This window comes from Littorina saxatilis, linkage group LG9, assembly GCF_037325665.1.
Source record: "Littorina saxatilis isolate snail1 linkage group LG9, US_GU_Lsax_2.0, whole genome shotgun sequence".
Classification (NCBI taxonomy): Eukaryota; Metazoa; Mollusca; class Gastropoda; order Littorinimorpha; family Littorinidae; genus Littorina; species Littorina saxatilis.
In genome coordinates, this window is record NC_090253.1 from 26,347,526 (window position 1) to 26,370,567 (window position 23,042).

Sequence of the window (23,042 nt, forward strand, 5' to 3'; positions counted from 1 at the left end):
CACGGGTCAGGGGCTCACCAGATCACAATAAACAAACATACTTTTAAACTCTTTGTTCAAATCCATGAAGCGTGTTGCAACAAGGTGCGCAGGTCCTCTTTTAATCGGTGAAGGTAGTCCGAGGATATCCTGCAAACTATGACTCATGTGAAAGGTAGCACCCTCCTCATAAAGAGTCACACTCGCTTTTTTGGAGGCTTGGTTGTAGTAAAACTTCATTCTTCCTTTGTTATTGGGTTGGTCTCCAATCAACGTTTCCACTAATTTGTTCAGCGTATGGACAAAGTACTTATTGGACTCGTACAGTCCCTCCTGTAATGCCGAGAGAAAGAGAGATGGAAAGCAGGGATGTCGTTAGGCGTCGGACATCGGACATTTATCGATGAAAATCCCCAAATGTCCGATTCACATTGCCGCATGTCGGTCAGATGTCCTATCGTTTTAGCCTGAGCGTGGTCATTGTCCGATATGTACTCCATTCCTTCGGACAGCGCGATATTCGTTAATTTTCATTTCAAGATACAAATCTTCTAAAAGACCGAACGCTCTCGTGTTCAGCTGACACTGGAGTTGCCAGTGCGGATCTTTTCTTTTGTCGGGAATTCCCGAACCATTTGCGGTATGCGCCGTTTGGGTATAATCGTCTATTATAGTGGATAATTTTTAGATCAGTGCATGCTGCAGGAGTACGGGAGACAACTCCAACTGACTAAATTTGTCGTCTGCTTTTGTTTTCGATACGAGACGAAGCACTGAATTATGCCGCTGAAAAAAACCTAAAGCCTGCAAAAGATCAGCATTAGATCAAACCGATCATTTTGTTTTTCAACTTTTATCCAAATCATGCAGTTTGTAATCAAAGTAAGAGCTCTGAAGTTGTTCATGTTGGTTTCTTTGTTGTGGTTTCTTTGAAACTAAACAAATACAACATTATACACACACTGTGTTGATGTATTTACTATATTATGTGTGTGTTCTACAACAGCGCGCGCGCGCGCGCGTGTGTGTGTGTGTGTGTGTGTGTGTGTGTGTGTGTGTGTGTGTGTGGGCACATGACTTTGGAACAATTCCATGGAATGTGTTATAAGCTGTTTGGCGCAAATTCATAATGTCCTATTAGACTTTCTGAAAGCGGTCAAATGTCCTATTGATGCTGAAGAACTCAGGACATTTGTCCTATAGGTATGGATTTGTAGCAACATCCCTGGGAAAGAGAGAGAGAGAGATAGCGAGTGTGTGTGTTTGTGTGTGTGTGTGTGTGCGTGAATGAGTGAGTGAGTGAATGAGTGAGTGTTGTGAATGAAATATAAATCAGTCTACACTTGCAGAAAAAAGAACACAATTGAGAAGCTGAAAAAGAAAAGGAAAACACAGACATTCTCGTTTTGTGGGAACATTTAATACTAGTATACAAACAGAAAATCTCAACGTCAAGAATGTAACAATACAGAAACTAAAAACATTCAACATTTTTTTAAACTCCGGGCAGGGATACAAAATAAAATAAAATAAAACCTAATAACTATTCTAAAGCACTAACAGTAGTTTGGGATATTTATCCTTACTATCCTCATACTCACTGTAATCAACCAGCTAAGAAAAGTAAAAGTAAAAATATTACACGCACAAAAACAGGGTAGGAAAATCTTAGATTGGAAACAAACACGACAGTTCTTACACGAAACACGCTTCGTTTTGTCTTACTATACTTTCATAAACCAACCTCTTGTGTGATTTAAATGAATTTTGTTTTTTTGACAATTCACATAGCAACAAAAGGCTTAAATTATAAAACCGATGTGGGGTTTTGAAAGGAAAGCGAGGGAATATGTGTCCCAGCAAAAAAAGTGAATCAGAAAAATTAAAGTAGTAACTACTGCTTTTAACTTTGCTAGCGGCCAGGATATTCTACAAGTTTCACCCGTCATCTATTCAATTTAACCCAAAAAAATACAACATACTCTTGCAGCGCAACATAAGAAACCGAGTTTGGACTTAAAATATCAAAATACTATTCACGAGATCTAAAAACAAAAGGATGAACACAAACCAAGTTACAGCAAGGAAGCAAAAAGGCATCTCTTAAAAAGAACCAGAACATAAGGTGTGCACAGCTGCATAGGCATAAGAACACGAAGTATTGCCCCCCAAGCAATCAGATATGTAGACCCATTTACACCTCGATTGAAAAGTCGTGATCATTCGGTTAAATATGCCATTATTTATATATTTACGCTGACATTCTTTTTAGTGCTGACAGAAACTGTACCACAAACGACACATCGTGACTTTTTTTCCGAATAGATTATATATTTTCTGAGCTACACACAGCCCATAACAAACAACAGTGTCAACGAGAGAACGATTGAAAGAACGAATGAATTGCCATTAACTTTGTCAAACGGGGTGGGGGTTGGGGGAGGGGGTATAGAAGGGAGTGGCAAGGTCATGGGGTGTATAAAGATGCCTTTCCAATACAAAACATAACACACACACACACACAAAAGCAACTCTAAAGCAAAATCCACGATAAAAACTCTCTCACTCGCTTGCCTACGGCGTATTGTGTTCACTCATATAAAACACGGATAAACAAAAGAACACTAAACAGTTAACAAAACAAAAATACACGCTTCTTAAAGTATACATTGCTTCTGAAAGACAAAGGGATTTCTACGATTCTCACACTCAATTCATACATTTTAACATGTTTTAGCACACATTGTCAAAGCAAAGCTCCATTCGTTTAAATTCTTTGGTTAATGACAGAATTAGACTTAAGTTTTAATGTACCACATCTTTAACTGAAGCATCATTTTATTTCATTTGGGCATTTCAAATCTGCTGCACATAAAAGCATATTGTTTTTAATGTACCACACCTTTAACTATAAAGCATCATTTTATTTCATTTGGGCATTTCAAATCTGCTGCACATAAAAGCATATTGTTTTAAAACTGTAGTCCTTTTAATGTCTATTTCAAATTAAGTTTTATAAATAAATAAAGTTGAGGCTCTTGGTTAAAATTATCAGACAATAGGAGAAAGATATATTGTTCAGATATTTATTATGGTTAAGACTTACAGTTTCAAGTGATATAAAGATAAGACAACATTTCAAAGCCTCTTTGTAAAAGCAATCTCTTGGAATGCCTTTTCTGTTCAAATCATAAAACTACAGTCTGAATCTCGGGAATGTCAAAAAGAATCAATTATGATATTATTATTACACATGCCATATGCATTTTACAGCGCTTACTTCCCTTTGTTGATCAGATCTCCAAACAGCGCTTACTTCCCTTTGTTGATCAGATCTCCAAACAGCGCTTACTTCCCTTCGTTGATCAGATCTCCAAACAGCGCTCTGCCTCATTTGTTTAAGACTTCTTTTTCTTGTATCAATTATGGTTGTTTTGCCTGAATCGGTTTACTATTTGCTTGAGACTGGCAAGAATTCGTTCGAAATTCCAGTTAATCGGAATCCCAAAACCGTTTTATTCTCCATGTTTTGAAACCGTTTACCGAGGGCAAGACCAGTCAGTGTTTCTGCCAAAGATCTGCAGAAGGTAAGCATTCATGAACATGTCACATGGGTCCACGTGCGCCAGTTTGCGCATGCGCGAGAACTCCGGAATGAGGTCGCCGTAAACTTGGTGGATGATGTCAATGATGCCAGGGATGTTGTCATGGCGTTTGGCCCAGTGAGGGCGCACCTTCTGGCTTCTGAAGTGCTCCACGAACTGAAAAAAAGAAGGAGGATATGGTTTAGTTTGTCAGCGAGGAATGTCGAGTAAGAGAGAGGACACGCAGAGACTGATATCAGGGGGCCGCTTTGTTAATCAGCTTTGTCAAGTAGCCTTTAGTAAGGCAAAAAAAATAATAGGTGTGGTTACGGTAACATAGCCAAAAAAATAGGGTAGGAAGGTATAGGCAATCACTTTTTTTTTTGTTTAACTGTTTTTTCTAATGTGTACAAATTAAACCTACTTGACAGGGAAATAAGTGTGCGACTCGGGCGATTTCGCTTTCATTGCGTTTTCTGCACTTTTTTTTGGACAAATGTAATAAAAAGTTATAGGGTCGGCCCCTAAAAAATAGGGTAGGTCGGGTTACCGTAACCACACCTATTTTTTTAGGCCTAATAGAGTAGACGGAGAGAGAGAGAGAGAGAGAGAGAGAGAGAGAGAGAGAGAGAGAGAGAGAGAGAGAGAGACGGCTCGTCTATCATTCTACAAATATGCTTGTCAGTCACACACACACACACCTCCACCCCACCCCACACAAACAGATAGACACATACATCACACTTGAAAACGAACCGAACTAACACCAAAAACTGCACTCACCGAACGGGCAGCAGGGTAGAAGCCAGCCTGAGCAGGAGGAGCCAGAAAGTCGATGACCAGTGTCCGGTGGGAATCATTAGTCATGGTGATGTCGTTGTTGCCTGGACAGAGGAGGCAGTCGTCGTTGTGGAAGAACCTGGGCAGCAGAGCGTTGAGAGGGCTGCTATTGTTGGCCTTGATCTGCTGTTCTGCTGTCTCGATCATGAACTGCAAAGCACGGATACATTGTGGTGATAAAACACTTAAAGCCGTCGTTGTGTAAGAACATGGGCAGCAAGGAGTAACTGTTGAGAGGGCTGCTACCGTTGGCCTTGACCTGCTGTTCTGCTGTCTCGATCATGAACTGCAAAGCACGGATACATTGTGGTGATAAATAACTAAAAGTCGTCGTTGTGGAAAAACGTGGGCAGCAGGGCGTTGATCTGTGGTGAAAAAAAACCTAAAATTCATCCGCTGTCTCGATCATAAACTGCAAAGCATAGGTACATGTGGTCATTGTGGAGGAATATGGGCTGAAGTGCACGAAGCAAAAGTGGATGGTACACAGCCGCGGGGTTGGATTGGTTGAAATCGAGATTTGTTGCGATTTCAACCAAACAAACCCCGCGGCTGGCTCCCCCCCTAAGTTTGGTGGCACCCGGCAGTTTCGCCCAGGCGGCAGAGCTTTGAAAGGGGTGCTACCGTTGGCTTTGATCTGATCTCCTGCTTTCTCGACCATGAGAAAACGACTTAATCATATAAATCAAGCCTGTCATTTATTGGGCGCAGTCGACTTCGCGAAGTCTTCTTCCCAACGCTCGCTGCATAAACCTTTGACACTGAATTTTCGACAAAAAGACTCCGCGAAGTCAACTGAAGGCCTGTAGGAACACGTGACATTATTACCTGTGTTGTGTGTATTTCGTCCATTTTTCAGATCGAAAGTGAATGTTTTGATCTGTTTACGATTACACATTCCATAAACTATCTTTTTGGCATGATTTTACTTTAGGAATGTTAGCAGTCTATTTCTTTTTCCTTTGGTCCCTTGAATTTGGAGAGAAAAAAAATCTCAAATCAGATCTGATAAACAAAGGGAAGTAAGCGCTCTAAATGCATATATGGCATGTGTAATAGAGTAAGTAAGAGTTATCCGGAACCGTTATACGGAACCATTCTCCTGGCACCTGAGAGAATAACAAGCATTGAAATGAACAAGCGACTTTCATCCTCACTCTTCAATCTAAACTAACCTGCAGTGCCTCAGCAGGCCTTTTGAACTGATCGTCGATGTTGAGCATGAAGGCAGCGGAAGTCTCCGTGCCCCATCTTGGCGGGAGGATGACGGGAAATGCGTTAACCAGGTAGTGGTAGGACACTGTGGGCAGCTCCTGGGCTACTTTGATTGCTCCCTGAAAACAACAACCAGACAGACAACTTATCAACCTGGTACTGAGGACAGAATACAGAATAGGATTACCAAAGGTTGAAATTCTTTCTTTCTTTATTTGGTGTTTAACGTCGTTTTCAACCACGAATGTTATATCGCGACGGGGAAAGGGGGGAGAGGGGATAGAGCCACTTGTCAATTGTTTCTTGTTCACAAAAGCACTAATCAAAAATTTGCTCCAGGGGCTTGAAAAGTAGTACAATATATTACCTTACTGGGAGAATGCAAGTTTCCAGTACAAAGGACATAACATTTCTTACATACAGCTTGACTAAAATCTTTACAAAAATGGACTATATTCTATACAAGAAACACTTAACAAGGGTAAAAGGAGAAACAGAATCCGTTAGTCGCCTCTTAATACGACATGCTGGGGAGCATCGGGTAAATTCTTCCCCCTAACCCGCGGGAGGGGGGAAGGTTGGAATTGGTTTAAAGAATTTTTTAATCAAGAATTTAAACTGACAACACTGTACTGCATACATAGAGTGGTTTGCTTCTTGGTTGGATACCATGGGTTGACAACTCTTGCCATGTTTACCACCCGACAACTAATGAGACACATAAGTGTCGAAACACGTGTCTGGTCTTGGAAGGAAAACAATGGTCCTTCTCAGGACTACATTTCTCTGTTGATACGCTCCCCTTCGGAGGATAGTTTCTCTGAAATCTCGGTCCCCCCCGTGGAAGGTCTGATTTTCCCACTAAGGCTGTCTGTGAAGGGACACTTTTCTCTGTTAATCTCTTTTGCTCTTTTGATTTTTCAAATCTTGGAAGATAGTATCTGCTAATTTCCAGTTGTTTCTTTAACAGCTTTGATTTACATATATATACAAAATTAAATCAAAGGAGCACAACAAGCAATGTTTATGAGTGTGACCTTAAAACAGTATAACGTAAGACTTGGCGGACGATTAAAATGTACAAAGATTGGAAATTTATCCAGATGTCGCAGTCAAAAAGACATCCACTCAGATGATCAACACCTAAACAAACACATGTTTAAAAAGAGTCGACAAAATAAATTAAAATACATTCTCAAAACAGTACCTGTACAACACAAAACATTGCTGGTACATGTACTCTATAAAACTCCTCAACTTCTTTTCAAACAGACATGCCAATCTCAAGTTTCAATGCTACATATAAATTGTTGATGATCGCTACTGCCTGGTCAAATGGACATCACTAATTCAGATACAATGACACTATAATGCCAACCCAAATGGATATGTCACTTCAGGTTTTTCCATGTGTGATTTTAAATGTGCCAAATGTCGATTTTGATATAATTATTGACATTTTGCACAAACACGACTCCTCTTGTGAAGTTATTAGGTCATGTGCATTCTATGGCACTGTATTTTATTGTATTGCATTGTATGGTATGGTATGGTATGGTATTGTACTGTACTTTACTGAATTATATACTGCCGGGTTGGTCCGGTGTCAGAATAATGTGACTGGGTGAGACATGAAGCCTGTGCTGCGACTTCTGTCTTGTGTGTGGCGCACGTTATATGTCAAAGCAGCACCGCCCTGACATGGCCCTTCGTGGTCGGCTGGGCGTTAAGCAAACAAACAAACAAACTGAATTATATTATATTTGCCAGAGATCGGTGGAAAAACATTATCAGATAAGTTTCATTCATCTCATATTAATTGTTTGTTTGTCTGTCCAATATAAAGACAATTGGGTCGATGTACTTGTGAATGTTTTGTTTTGTCAAAAATCGAACGTTCCAATAACTAACCATTGTTGTATTTTTGATTCTGTATCTAGGCAACACAATTACTGTACGTTTTGCTTTTTGCTTGCCCTGAAGAAGCTTTCATAAGCGAAAATTTGATATTGTATTGTGCTGTTCTTGTATTGGTGAGTAAAGAATTCTTTTGTTTTGTTAACTTTGATTCTGTATCACATTATACTGCAGTGTCTACTGACCCTTCCTCTGGTCAACCCCGTGGCTTTACCACCGGACAGAGACCCATTGGTGGGCAGATAACCAGGGGGCGCCATTTCAAGGCCAGCAACCTCGTCCTCTGTTGCCTCGTTGATCGTTCTGGTGAATAGAGAAAAGAATTACACACGTGAGGCGTTTTATTTTCAATGTTCACGATGGCAAGCAATTGGTGTTATGTATTTTTTTCTTCTTCATATATATAGAATGGAGCAAAACGAAGTCAGAGGATTCTGGCGTGACTAGCAGAACAATACAATCCTACAGCTGAACAGACCCAACAGGACTGAACCTAAGTGTGTGGGAGGGGTAAGGGCTTCCAAAATAGGGCAGGGGTACAGGGAGTGGCCAGGATGCTGTTGAAATTTAGCATTTGAAAGAGGTATGCTGGGTCCCTCATTGAGAGAAAAAACCCAACTGTACATTTGGCGGGTAACCTTAAAGGGTGGTCTTCCAGAACCTAGGAAACTCCAGATAGATCCAGCATTGAAAGGAATCCCAAAGCTTACATGTATACTGGTGGCAAAACAAACCAGTCTCAAATCGCCCCATAGGTTACACAGTTCAGTTTGGCATTTTGAACTCTTGGGGTAAAAATTCGCCAAAAACTTCTCCAAAATAGCCACGTCTTAAAACAGTGTAAAGCCTAACCACCCATACCTCAACCACAGCAGGTCTTGCTTAATATGGCCACGCCTTAAACACTGTACACCCTAACCATCCATACCTCAACCACAGCAGGTCTTGCTTAATATGGCCACGCCTTAAACACTGTACACCCTAACCATCCATACCTCAACCACAGCAGGTCTTGCTTAACATCCCAAGTGGCAGGGATGACGTCGTCTCTCTCGTAGGCCTGAGTCTCCTGGTCAGTCAGGGAGTTGACAGGGAACCAGGAGATCTCCGTCAGGAAGTTGGACTCCACGGTCTCCTTTAGGCGGGTCGTGTTGTAGATCAGATCGCCGACGGTCACGAACTCGTTCTTCACTTTCGCCTTGAACGTTGGGAACACCTGTGTGCAGGGTGAATATCGTCACGATCATAATACAATTGCAGATCTAAATTTTTTCAAACGTTTTGTGAAAAACGAGAATTTGAGAGAGGCTCAAGTCAAGGAAGTAAGGCCACTCTACTTTAAGACAGATGAATGATGCTGGTTTTTCATGTGACTTCTGCTTTCTTTTTTCACATGTAATAATGGTTGAGAGCAATAGAATGGACTCCCTGCTGCAAAACTGCCTTACTGTGAGTTATGCAATTCATATGATGATCGTGACGATATTGAGCGAATACATGAAGTGCAGCGAATTCATGGAATGTTGAGTGCTGAGTGCTTCGTAAATAGCCTGTGTATTTTGCATACCGTGGTGTTGAAAGCAGAAAAGTGGACGTTACTGAATTGAAATTGCCGTTGCAAGCGTAACACGAACAATTGAATCGGCGTTGAAGCCGAAGAACTTTTAAATTGCCTTGATAGCGAAATATCTACATGTTTTGACCTATTTGACTTGGGTCAACTTTAAGGGTGACGTCAAACTGATGACGTAAGTAGACCACCTCAAGAGTAATTTCTTAAATGAAGAAACACACTTTCGAATTATGCGCCACAGGTCCAGCAGTTCATCAGCAGAAGATGCCTTGACTGGGATGTTTGTTGGGATTGGCGAAGTCAACTTCACAAAATCTACTTAACAACGCTCGCTGCACGAAGCTTAATTTGAGTACTGAATTTTCGATAAAATTTTCGCAAAGTCTTCACAAATTCAACTTTGGGCTCAGCTAAAGAAAGCCTCGACGGTGTGTTTCCTCTTGAAATCATAAAACTATAGTCTGAATCTCGGACTCAATTACGGACAGCCTTGGGCTTATGATCAGCAACCGTTTACAATGACTCCATACGCATGACGACACATACCTTGATAGTGATGTCATACATGATGCCGAACATGCCCAGGTTGCACTTGGCGGCCTTCATGATCTCAGGGTGACTCTCGTTGGTGAACCGCCTCAGTCGTCCCGCAGAGTCCATCAGACGCATCTCAACAACGTAGCCACTGTAGGTCTTGGCTGACCACGTGGACCCCTGAAAGCCAATAACGATTATGTTATGTGTGTGTGTGTGTGTGTGTGTGTGTGTGTGTGTGTGTGTGTGTGTGTGTGTGTGTGTGTGTATGTGTGTGTGTGTGTGTGTGTGTGTGTGTGTGTGTGTGTGCAATTTGATATTGTACATCGCCGTCAACTCCGATGAGAAGGGGCGATTAAGAAGTGTTCATTCTTCTCCTTCTTCTCCTTCTTCTTATTATCATTAAAAGTTGGTTTAAACAAAATGTTTTTCACCCCTTGATTATGAATACGTATGAGGCACGAACTTTGGTATAAGAACAAAATCCATACTTGTGACAAGGGAAACAAGCGCTGTAAATTGCCCCTTTGAATTAGCAGCAACTAATTATATAATAGACTCCCTTGGATGCCTTTTTCTCAGATTGGGTCTAATAGTTTCATACTATTGTATATTATGATTTAAAAAAAGAAGATTATCTTAAATACATTCTTCCGGCAGTTGAAGAGTAACAACATGATACAATATTTGAGGGGAAGACAATGAGGATACAAACTACAGCGAACGCTTACATTACGTGCCCTAACTTTTAGAACTCCCTGGTATAATAGGACGAAGAGTGTTGTCAACAGGCTGACACAACTAACAAGCAAAGCATACAGGACCCTCTCTAAATCAAACCACAAACTTTCTTCAAAATGTAAGCCTGTTCCGACGCGTTTACGTCCAGAAAAACAAACAAACAAACAAACAAACAAAACGAACATATAACTTTTGAAAATCACCCTGCATGTCAGGAGCACAAACAAAAATCAAAAGAAAACCTCGATGAGGTCATACATGCAAACCGGCATCGCTGACGTCACGGTTGACTTACGTGGGTAGCGGCGGCCACCATGCCACCGAAGGTCTCGACGTCATTGACGGGCTGTGCCAGCATAGTGACGCTATTTTTCGTCAAGAAGATGTTGAGTTCACGCTCGATCACGCCTGTCATGGCTGTTACGGTTGTGAAGTCGCGCTCCGGTGTCTGAAATTAACACAAGGAACAGTAATGAGATATGGTATGTCTCAAATTAGGGCAAGCAACACTAATGGGATGGTATGTCTCAAATTAGGGCAAGCAAAACTAATGGGATGATATGTCTGAAACTAGGGCAAGCAACAATAATGGGATGGTATGTCTCAAATTAGGGCAAGCAACAATAATGGGATGGTATGTCTCAAATTAGGGCAAGCAACACTGATGGGATAATATGTCTGAAATTAGGGCTAGCAACACTAATGGGATATGTCTGAAATTAGGGCTAGCAACGCTAATGGGATGATATGTCTGAAATTAGGGCAAACAACACTAATGGGATGGTATGTCTGAAATTAGGGCAAACAACAATAATGGGATGATATGTCTGAAATTAGGGCAAGCAACACTAATGGGATGGTATGTCTGAAATTAGGGCAAGCAACACTAATGGGATGATATGTCTCAAATTAGGGCAAGCAACAATAATGGGATGGTATGTCTGAAATTAGGGCAAGCAACACTAATGGGATGGTATGTCTCAAATTAGGGCAAGCAACAATAATGGGATGGTATGTTTCAAATTCAACGGTTTTTCCCCATACACGATCATTTTAACCCCTTGACTGTCACACTACGTATGAGATACGTTTGTTTGCAATGATGAAACAAGTCGCGTAAGGCGAAAATACAATATTTAGTCAAGTAGCTGTCGAACTCACAGAATGAAACTGAACGCAATGCCATTTTTCAGCAAGACCGTATACTCGTAGCATCGTCAGTCCACCGCTCATGGCAAAGGCAGTGAAATTGACAAGAAGAGCGGGGTAGTAGTTGCGCTAAGAAGGATAGCACGCTTTTCTGTACCTCTCTTTGTTTTAACTTTCTGAGCGTGTTTTTAATCCAAACATATCATATCTATATGTTTTTGGAATCAGGAACCGACAAGGAATAAGATGAAAGTGTGTTTAAATTGATTTGGAAAATTTAATTTTGATAATAATTTTTATATATTTAATTTTCAGAGCTTGTTTTTAATCCGAATATAACATATTTATATGTTTTTGGAATCAGCAAATGATGGAGAATAAGATAAACGTAAATTTGGATCGTTTTATAAATTTTTTTTTTTTTTTTTACAATTTTCAGATTTTTAATGACCAAAGTCATTAATTAATTTTTAAGCCACCAAGCTGAAATGCAATACCGAAGTCCGGGCTTCGTCGAAGATTACTTGACCAAAATTTCAACCAATTTGGTTAAAAAATGAGGGCGTGACAGTGCCGCCTCAACTTTCACGAAAAGCCGGATATGACGTCATCAAAGACATTTATCAAAAAAATGAAAAAAACCTTCGGGGATTTCATACCCAGGAACTCTCATGTCAAATTTCATAAAGATCGGTCCAGTAGTTTAGTCTGAATCGCTCTACACACACACACACACACACACACACACACACACACACACACACACACACACACACACACACATACACACACACATACACCACGACCCTCGTTTCGATTCCCCCTCGATGTTAAAATATTTAGTCAAAACTTGACTAAATATAAAAATCAATACTCTTACAAGGGAAACAACCGCAGTGTATTGCCCTATTCAATGTAGCGAGACGATTGCCTCCCTTGGACACCATTTTCTCAAATTTGGTCTCATTGTTATAACTTGCATGTTTCGATTTTTTCAACATTTTTTTTATCTATATTCTTCCGGTAGTCAAAGGATACAGTGTTTTGCATGAAATTAAAGCTTCCTTTTTTCTTTACCTGGATGCATACTGAAACTGAACATCCCGGATGCAATCTGTGTATAGCGGGAATTTGAGTGTGAATTAATTTAAGATAGTGAGAGAGAGAGAGAGAGAGAGGGGGGGAGAGAGGGAGACAGAACAGACAGACAAAGACAGAGAAGTGGAGGGAGGGAGTGAGTGAAGGCGAAGGAGAGAGAGAGAGAGAGAGAGAGAGAGAGAGAGAGAGAGAGAGAGAGAGAGAGAGAGAGACTCAGAACTTTATTACAAAAGGATAAAGGTTTTAGGCAAAGCCTATTCTTCCAACCTGGCCTTGAGAGAGAGAGAGAGAGAGAGAGAGAGAGAGAGAGAGAGAGAGAGAGAGAGAGAGAGAGAGACTGAGAGAGAGAGAGAGAGAGAGAGAGAGAGAGAGAGAGAGAGAGAGAGAGAGAGAGAGAGAGAGAGAGAGAGAGAGCTATCCAACAAGCACCACACAACTTTACTCACAGGCTGGTGAAGCTCCATACGAGGTCCGTCGTGACGCTGAAGGTTTCTGACGTCCATCATAATATTGCCCTCGTCTACGTAGAGAGGGGAACGTGAGTGACCCACCCCTGTGGCACGAACCCGCATACCCAGCATGGAGGCCACCCGTAAGATGTGCTGCACCTGTAGAGAATACAATTGTGCCGTTAAAACTCTGTATACTGCAGGAAATAATTATTGTCCGATACTTTTCGAATATACCGAGCATGGAGTCTACTCGTAAGATGCGCTGCACCTGTAGAGAATACGATTGTGCTGGTTAAAACTCCGTATACTGCAGGAAATATGAATGTCCGATACTTTTTGCATACTCGATCAAATGTATTTAACGCGCTCATGTCTGGCTCGTCGTGTGGAATTGACAAGTTTTGGATGAAACTATTGTGTTGCCAACGAGGAAGAAGGCTTCTCTCTTTCTTCTACAACGATTCAAAACCCAGAGTATTAAGACTATTTTACATGCCATTGCAAACTTTTCACACACAGGATTGTTAGCACAAGTCATTATTATTGCTAAAAAGGCCAACATCAACAGGTATCCGGGCGCGACAGATGTAGCTGTGATTGTTCGTGTCTGGACTACATCCAGACGCGTGTTTCTTTCAGGCGAGATTTCTTTCGGCTAGCCGCTCGCGGAGCTAGGAGGCGAGAGTGTCTATGGAGGGCCCCAAAGGGTTTAAAATCGTGATCGTGATTGGCGTTTTTGACCTTTCTGTGACCGTGATTGCCGAAATTTCCATTTCTGTGATCGTGATGGGACTTTGCCCGTGATCCGTGATGACAAAAAAATCAAGTCTCGTGATCGTGATCGTCATTTGTTTTCATCCTTGACTGTGGTGATCATTGACAAAAATCAAGGTAACTGTGATCGCCGTGAAAGCTAAAATTTTCCTTCCTGTGATCGTGATGATACCCCCCCTTTGGGGCCCTCTCTATGAAACAGTTTGGTGGCTAGCTACGCAAGAATTAAACACCATTGGTTGATACCGAAAAGGTCGTCTGCACTGGTCGGTAAACAACCATGGTCAGCCAATCGGATTGGCAGCTGCGTGGTCGCCATGTTTTCTCGCCAAGCGAGCAAGCCCAAAGCTACCTAGTGTTCGAGGCGAAAATCCTAGCGTCACTCACGGCGAGATGTGCCCAAGAAACGGTACTTCCTCGCCCCACTCGCCAATTCTCGCCTATTCTCGCCTGTAAGAAACGGGGAACTGGTGTCGCTGGGAATACTAAATCTAGCTCTGTGGCCTTCTACGGGCATGTACAGATATGGAAACACATCATGCTCAGTATCTCACCTCCCAGATGGTGGTGGGTGCTGTGTAGAAGAGCTGGTCGATCTCAATGGTTCTGTCCCAGTTGACGAACTGCAAAATATCTACTTTGGCCGCTGACCCCAGCAGCATACGCAGCAACAGCAGCAGTGTGCGCATGCGCTTGTACACCTCTGCAACATCATAGGAAGTCACACGATTTTACATCCCCGGAATCAGAGCCTTACTGCCTAAATGGCCGGGTGTGTGTGGGGGTGGGGTGGGGTGGGAGTGGGGTGACGGGGGGGGGGGGGGGGGGGGGGGGGGCGGCGGCTGCTATCCGTGATCTTTATAAAAGGAATCTTTGATCCGAAAAAAAAGTGTGCCAAATAGCCAAGTTGAGTGCCTCGAAAGGCATAGAAAGTTTTAATGAAATGAAACGGGAATGAATGCATTAGTTGGGGTACGAAAGTTATCGCAATTTTTTCCCTCCAACATATGAGTTTATACAGGGGGTAGGATGGCGTGTCTTAAATTTAGGGATAATCCACTTAGTTTGGTCAAAGTCAAATTTAAGGCCAAAAAGACACTGACCTTGACTTCTGACGTGTTCAGGAACCTGGCGAGTGTTCCGAGACAGACGCGTCATGATCTCGGTCAACGCTGACGGTGAACGCCTCATGCGATGAAGAGCTGAAAGGGGAGAAAATCATTGAAAGTATCAGAAAGTCAAAGACACTCTTTGTTCTGTAGCTAAATCAACTGTAAACATTTATCACCGAGCTTAGCAAACATTACGTGAATTTAGTCAACTTCTCTTTAAATGTTGTAAATGAGACCAGGAACAAGAGACTGTAGGTGAGAAGAACAAGAACAAGATCACAATGAAAACGTACTCACCAGAAACATGGACAATAAAAAACGAGATAAAAAAAGAGAGTAAAAAACCGTTTATAATTGTCCATGTTTCTGGTAAAAACATTTTCATTATCTTGTAAATGAGAGCTCTACGTATGTACAGGCATGTACAGGCAGAAGCACACGCTTAAATGCATGTTTAACCTTGCAAGATTTTGTCCATTGTAGAAAACCACACACAATTGATAAATTTATAAAACGCCAATGAAGAAGGACGCTCAGCTGTAGAGAGAAAGAAAGAAAGAAGTAAAAAGAAAAAAAAACAAAACAAAAAAAACGTACGATTTCATTCTTTTCATTTATTTTTCAGCTTGAAGCGGACTGCATGCAACTGAGGCAAAAAAAAAAAAGAAGAAAAAAACAAAAGAAAAAAAACCGTGCACACACTAACATAACAGCAATACCAAAAAATACATTGTACGTATTGACATTGTGTTATTTTATTTTATTTTGTTTAATATACACATGAACATGACATAGAGCATTTACAGGGTTTATGGACAGAAAATAGGACTGACTAATCATTGACTTCGCATACATACACACACATGGACATTGTGTTATTAGAAATGCGGTGGGGTGCCAACAGAAAAATGTCCATGTTTGTGTAAAATGAAAATTGACATTACAGTTTTCTTATCTTATCTTATCTTATCTTACGTATATCTATATACTTACAAGGCAAAGGCTCCTCGCCCAGAGGAACAACTGTGTCTTCAAGCCCTGAAATCAAAGGCACAATTAAGAGTAATGCAAATGGAAATCACTGACCACCAATTCATTAAGAAAAAAAAAGAAGAATGGTGATGCTTTGTATATTGTTTTTGTATATGATTGTTGATTGAATCCGTGTTTTAGCATGTACGTTAATTGTATTGATTCTAAGTTATGTGTGTTATATAAGCTCATTTTGCTTTTGAATACATTTTGTAAGTTTGTAGATTGTATAGATTGTTTAGGCATGTACATTCATTGTTTCGGTTCTATGTAGCCTAATGTGAGTTCTGTAAGCCGCTGAGTTTGCGTTGTGTATTTTGGTATGTTTGTTGATTTTATGCTTGAGCCTGTATTTGAAAAGCGCTTGGAGACATGTAGGGGACTCGCGCTATACAAAAGTTGTTTCTTATTATACAGCTCAGGGGCGGACGAGGGGGGGGGGGGGGGGCACAGGGGGCACGTGCCCCCCCCCCCCCCGAAAAAAAAGAAGAAGAAGAAAAAAAAGATTTTTCTATGCTGATTCTATGACTAAGTTCTAAGTTCAAATGGCACCAGATGGCACCATTTTGCTTCTTTGGGCAAAACATTTTTCCGGGGGGGCATGCCCCCGGACCCCCCTAGCAAATTCGGGCGCTTTGCGCCCATCACATTCACTTTCGATTCAAAGTGCCCCCCCCCCCCCCCCCCCCCTTACAAAGCAACTGATCCGCCCCTGCAGCTAGCTGCTTCCTATGTCGAAATACACGTGTGACAGGGGTCTCGTGGAACACTCACCTTCAAGTTCATCAGCAGCACTGCCGACTGCTCTCCCTTGAACGGAGGGAAATGACGTCATCAGTCCCAGCAAGCAACACGTTGCTATCGTCACGTACATCTGCATCGCCATTTTCGAAAGTCTGAAACTAACAGAAGGGAACAGCGTTGTAGAATTTCCTGGGATACTTGATTTGAAGTGAAGCAAAAAATAAACGTATTAAGGTGCTAATTCGTAACCGCCAATTTAATAATAAAAAGAAAACGAAACACGATAAAATAAGATAAAATATAATAATAAAAAGAAAACGAAACACGATAAAATAAAATAAAATAAATCTTACAATAAGCTTTCATAGAAAGAGGAAAAGGCGAAAGTTTATTATCAGCATACTTTCGAACAATGTCTATGTCTATCTATTGTTCTGGCCGTCCGTCCGTCTGTTTGTCTGTTTGTCTGTCAGTCTGTCTGTGTGTCTGTGTGTCGGTCTTTCTGGCTGTTTGTCTGTCTGTCTGTCTCTCTGTCTGTTTGTCTGTCTGTTTGTCTCTTTTTCCCTCTGTCTCTGTCTTTCTTTTTTTCTCTCTCTCTCTCACCCTCTCGGCCCTCTCCCGGCCTTGACCTGGCCGCTGACTCCCCGCCCATTCTTACACGTGATTTATGATTTCATAAGAAAGAAAACCACTACAGTAACACCTTTTCAAGGATGGCCAAATCCCAAAATTCTTCAAGAAAGTTACCAGCCCGCCAGAAATGTCGCTGGCCCGGTACATGCTACAGTTGCTGCATCTGCAGTGTTTATATGGCTTTGAAACTCGGTATTTCAACCAAAAGTGTTGCATTGGTACAGAATGATCACTGGCCAGCCGGGCGAGTTGCCACGAGGTGGTTTCTACTAGCCCGGCGGATTTTTTACTCGCCCGGCCTGGCGATCGAGCGGACGATTTTGCCATCCCTGCTTTTAGTAATGAGAACTTACAGAAAATAGGGTCATTGGGAAGGACTTGGTTTATTGTGATTCAAATACAATTCAGAAAACCTCTAACATAGACGTTCCCATAAATCGGCGGTGAAAAGAAGTGTAATACCACCTTGGGTAATTACCTTCTTTCCCATTTCATGTCCCTAGATTTTATTTTGTAAATAGAATATAACTGTTGGTTGCTGTTTTATAGAGGTATCAAAATTCACCGAAGCAATAGGATAGGTTTGGGTTTCTTTTCAGAGAGAGAGAGAAAGAGAGAGACTGAGAGAGGGAGAGAAAGGGAGAGAGAGAGACAGAGAGAGAGAGAGACAGAGAGAGAGAGAGAGAGAGAGAACTTTGAACTTGAACTTTGAACTTTGAACTTTATTACAGGAAAGATAGCATTAGGTCCGTAGGACCTTTCTTACAGCTAGTCCTGATCTAAGCAAACAAAATGGTTATAATCGAAATGGGAATACATAGGAACAAACTTTTTATAATGAAACGCAGACACACGCAATAATAGTAATATAAGAATAAGATCATTCTTTACAGACATGTGATATACAGATATCACAATACGGGCAATACAACCATACATTATCAGAACACACACCAAGTTGACGCAAGACACACACATGCACATTTCAGAAGGATAGAAGGCATACATACGTTTGAGCAACCAGGCACATCATATTAAAGTAATGTTTGAATGTATTTTTGCAGATGTGTTTTGAATGTTTTAAGGTTACTGATCGATTTTAAGCATGTAGGTAGGGAGTTCCAGACATAGGCTCCCGAGTATGAAAGACTAGTTTTAAATATATATGGCAATGCGTGGCTTCGGGCAGGCCAGATTATGCTTGAAGGTGGAATACCGAGAAGGAGTTGATTGAAACAAGCAGAGACATACACACATGTATGTCTCTGAAACAAGTGAGTTAGATATTCGGGTGCTTGGTCACGTATGAGCTTGTGCATGAAAACTGATTTATTAAATAAAAGCAGTTGTTTAAGTTGAGGTATATTGAGGGCTGTCAGTTTTGCGTCAGTAGTTAGTGATGGGTCAGGCAGAATGAGTTTAGCTGACCTTCGATGACGAGAATTTATAGTTTTGAATAATGCATCACTACAGCCATCCCAGATGACAGAGGCATAATCAATGTGAGGTTTGATGTGGGCGTTGTAGAACATTTTTCGGGCGTCTAAAGTTATGACTGACTGAAGTTTTGAAAGTAGGAATAAATAAAGAGAGAGAGAAAGAGAGAGATATATTTGTTTTGAACTGAGCTTTTGCGCAGTAATGTTAGTTCTCGTCCGCTTTGGTTTGCCACGGTTATGTTTTTTCTTTCTTCTCGCTGTCATTTCTCTCTCCCGTCCTTGTAATTTTAATTCAATTTCTCAATTTCCATTCTTTTTCTTTTGCTCGTGCTCGTGTGTGTGTGTGTGTGTGTGTGTGTGTGTGTGTGTGTGTGTGTGTGTGTGTGTGTGTGTGTTATATGAAGTCTTACAGTATCGCGCGCGTATCTCCAGACTCGGACTCTGAGGCGCAGGGATCTGTGTGTGTGTGTGTGTGTGCCCGTTGTGTGTGTGTGTGTGTGTGTGTGTGTGTGTGTGTGTGTCGCTGTGTGTGTGCGTGTGTGTGCGTGTGTGTGTGTGTATGTGTGTGTTTGTGTTTGTATGCGTTTTTTCTATCCGACAGTATTCTCTTTTTTTTTGTAAATTTCTGTCAAATTGGTGTACCCCCCCCCCCCCCCCAACCCCTCCTTCCCATAGTTAATCAGTCTCAGTCTCCCCCCACTCCCCCCTCCCCCTCCCCCATGTCTTTGACTCTCTTTCTCTGTCTCTTTGCCCCCCCCCCCCCCCCCCCCCCCCGCTCTTACTCTCTCGCTCTGTATAGCAATTCAGTCATCATCAGCGCTTCTTATTTCTTTTTTGAAGCGACATTCTCGACGCTTCTGTCGATCGAGAAACGTAATAAACAAAAACCCAAACCCCAATCAATAAAACGAAACAAAGCATCAAATCAGACTCCGGGAAAATCCTCTCCAACACTGAAAGGACAATTTATTATCATGAATATTCATGAGATCCGGACAGGTTATGCCCATCCTGTCAGAGAGCGAGTGACAGCTCAGCGAACATGCGCAGTCAGCAGCGACAAGCAATATCCGGTTTCCGAACCCGGATTTGGCTTTCGGGTTAGGGGTCGGGCGGGCGCTGAAAGCTACACTGAATGAAACTGAATCGCACCAGTGACCCACCTTCTCCACCCTCTTCCCAGTTCACCCTTAATGCTTTTCTCTGTATGACTCCCCCCCCCCCCACTTCAACACTCTCCCCCACCCACAAACAAACACATAGCAGAACATCCTCTTTCAGTCTCTTTCCTTGGAAAATGCCAAGCCTAAGGGGGAGTTTTCAAAGCCTCACACTAGAACAGATACACTTTTATTGTATCTACCTAAACCCCTCCCAACACCTGTACCACCCCCCCACCACACACACACCAAGCACACACCCTCTCTTGTTCGAAAGGGCATGCCATGTTATGTCAAATACACAGGAGCTTGTGGTCAAATACAAATGAATATATACGTTTATGCGATAGAGAATAGGTGAAAATTATGGTGCGCCAAATTGATATTACTATCGTTAACAGTTATAAAGGGTTTTGAAACTATCGTTAACTGTTATATAGAGTTTAGAAACTATAGTTAACTGTTAAATAGAGTTTCCAAACTATCGTTAACTGTTATTTAGAGTTATATCAATAGCGCGCTATTGCTAAAACTATGAATAACAGATAACGAGGGTTTCGCAAAACGGCGGCATGGTGCGCGCAAGTGATATTACTATCGTTAACTGTTATATAGAGTTTCTAAAAATAGCGAAGGCGTGGTCGGATGTTTCGATGCCGGCAAAATGGCTGCTGAACGTTTCGTTCAAGCGAATTTGCACTAAATTACTACAACATTTAGTAGATCATATTCAACTAACTGTCGTCTGATAAGTCCATCATTTCGCTGCTTCGTTTAATCAAGTAATCAAATCTTCGTTACAGCTAGCACGCTTCCTGTTTTCACAGAAATATTGGTCAGTGTCAGCTTGACCCGTTCTAGCTACCGCGCTGTGTGCGGGTCAGTTTGTACACATGGCTGGCATGCATGCACTAGTGGGCAACGGAGTGTCAGGTTGACCCGTCCAGTACCCAAAACACGATGCGAAAGCATGCAGTGTTTTCCAAAACGCGTCGTGGGGGATGTCACTCGGGAAACACGTTGTTTTGTGTTTGTTTTGAAAAGAACCCCACTGTTTTGTGTAGTGCGTCTGTCATGGTCTTTTCCGCGAATATTCAGAAGGCCTACCGTCTAAAACGTGGAAAACGGTACGGCCGAAAGTACAAATGATAATGATAATTAAAGCTAATATTAAATAAACAAACTCAACAATGATTTGAGAAGACGACAACAGAAGAACGGTCAATAACTAATGTTGTAGTTTTTTAAATTGTGTTTCTAGTTAAAATGTACATTTCGTAGCAAAAAGACAGTTTTGCAATGGCAGTTTCAGGGTTTTCCCATTTGGGAACGATACCGACGCGCCGTTTTGATAAAACTATCGTTAGCTGTTATGTAGAGTTTCTGAAACTCTATATAACAGATAACGATAGTTTCGAAACTCTACATAACAGTTAACGATAGTTTCAAAACTCTGTATAACTGTTAACGATAGTTTCAAAACCCTATATAACAGTTAACGATAGTAATATCAATTTGGCGCACCATAGAAAATAGCAATCTTCTTTCGACCCGCAGTAACTTCAGTGTCAGAAAGGGTCTGTGTGAGTGTGTGTGTGTATGTGTGTGTGTGTGTGTGTGTGTGTGTGTGTGTGTGTGTGTGTGTCTGTGTGTGTGTGTCTGTGTGTGTGTGTGTGCCACGGTGTGTGTGTGTGTGTGTGTGTGTGCGGCGTGCGTGCGTGTGTGTGTGTGTGTAGTGAGAGAGAAGTAGAAAGAGAGAGAGAGAGAAAGAGAGAGAGAGAGAGCGAGCGAGAGAGAGAGAGAGAGAGAGAGAGAGAGAATCAGAAAGACAGAAATGGAGAGGGAGAGAGAGTGTGTGAGTATGTGTGTGAGTGTTTGTGTGTGTGTGTACGCTTGCTTACGTGCGGGTGTGTGTGTGTGTCTGTCTGTGGTTCTGTGTGTGTGTGTGTGTGTGTGTGCGTGTGCGTGTATGTGTCACTGTGTGTGTGTGTGTGTGTGTGTGTGTAAGTGTGCACCTGGAGACAGCTGGAGACAGCTGGAGAGATTGGCCCAAGATCGGAGTGCCTGGCGAGCTCTTGTTGGCGGCCTATGCCCCGGACGGGGTCAAAGGCATAAGTAAGTAAAGTATACAAAAGCAAACAAACAAACAAACAAACAAGTATGGTTTTCCTAAACTGAATTTCTAAAGTGATTTTTTTTCTTCTACGTTTTAAGAAGGAGCAACTACCTTTAAAATTTGCCACTGAAAGCGACTTTGTAAAAAAAATTAAAAAATAGAAATAAAACAAAACACACAACAAAATGACAACAGGGAAAAGACCACCAAGCGCTGACTCGAGATTAATGATAAGAGAGATTTTTCTTTTAATAGTTGACAGAGACAAACTTAGTATCTTTAAAAAAAACAACTATCACACATAATCGTCCAGACAAAATACAGCAATCAAACAAAATGAAAGAAACCAATACAAATTTAAAAAAAAAACCATTTAAAAGCGCACAAACAAACAGAACAACGAAAAAGACCAAACTAAACTAGGAAAGGAAGATAAAAGTAGACAGGCAAAGAGAAGAAAAGGAAGAATTTTCAGAAGGCAGGAAAACAAGCAGAAATGTACGATTTAAATGAAGTTATTAATAAATAGATAAGTGGAAAAAAAGAGAAGAAAATAACGTAAAGAATTTCTATGAAATTGAAGAAAACAAACAACGCATATGTTCGGTTTGTTAAAGTGAATTGTCTGTTTTTATTTCTGATTGAATTGTTTCGTTGAATTGTGATTCGTTGATATAAGCTTTATGCTTGAGTTCGGATCCCCAACGTCAAATATTTATTGTATGCCACGATACTAAAATTGAATAAAGTTTTGTTTAAACCATTGAATTGCTAAGCAATAATTTCGTCCTTACCTCGTGGGACTTCTTCTTCTGTCCGGCGCAGACACACACACTCACACCAACCGAATTAGCACAATGCTGGCAAGATTATAGCAGATGCATATACTTATATTCCAACAGGTCCCGGATTTAAACGATCTCGCCAATGGGAAGCCACGGTGCGCGCAG

At 41.5% G+C, this 23,042-nt stretch overlaps 1 protein-coding gene across 2 annotated transcripts; it reads right to left on the reverse strand.

The window, feature by feature from the left end:
- Window positions 1–1,377: 1,377 nt before the first annotated feature.
- LOC138975720 (L-gulonolactone oxidase-like) lies at window positions 1,378–23,042 on the reverse strand. 2 transcript variants are annotated; one of them, XM_070348475.1, is made up of 13 exons: window positions 22,887–23,042; window positions 16,775–16,902; window positions 15,962–16,006; window positions 14,960–15,058; window positions 14,411–14,559; window positions 13,077–13,238; window positions 10,679–10,831; window positions 9,655–9,822; window positions 8,531–8,751; window positions 7,721–7,838; window positions 5,579–5,737; window positions 4,347–4,553; window positions 1,378–3,740 (listed from the first exon to the last, which is right to left on the reverse strand). In XM_070348475.1, exons 2-13 carry the CDS (start codon window positions 16,884–16,886, stop codon window positions 3,519–3,521), a joined length of 1,815 nt encoding a protein of 604 aa, XP_070204576.1. In that variant the 5' UTR covers window positions 16,887–16,902; window positions 22,887–23,042; the 3' UTR covers window positions 1,378–3,518. The 2 variants fall into 2 exon arrangements, with proteins under 2 accessions (XP_070204576.1, XP_070204577.1); XM_070348476.1 differs by lacking the exon at window positions 22,887–23,042 and adding an exon at window positions 21,992–22,011.

What these genes read in the sequence shown, in the direction of transcription:
- LOC138975720 (XM_070348475.1), bottom strand. Translation starts at nt 16,886, where the DNA reads ATGGCGATGCAGATGTACGTGACGATAGCAACGTGTTGCTTGCTGGGA. An exon ending in CAAGACCTGCTGTGGTTGAG is followed by an intron (nt 7,839 to 8,530) that starts GTATGGATGGTT and finishes TCTATTCACCAG; the next exon opens with AACGATCAACGAGGCAACAG. An exon ending in CGGGGTTGACCAGAGGAAGG is followed by an intron (nt 5,738 to 7,720) that starts GTCAGTAGACAC and finishes TGTTGTTTTCAG; the next exon opens with GGAGCAATCAAAGTAGCCCA.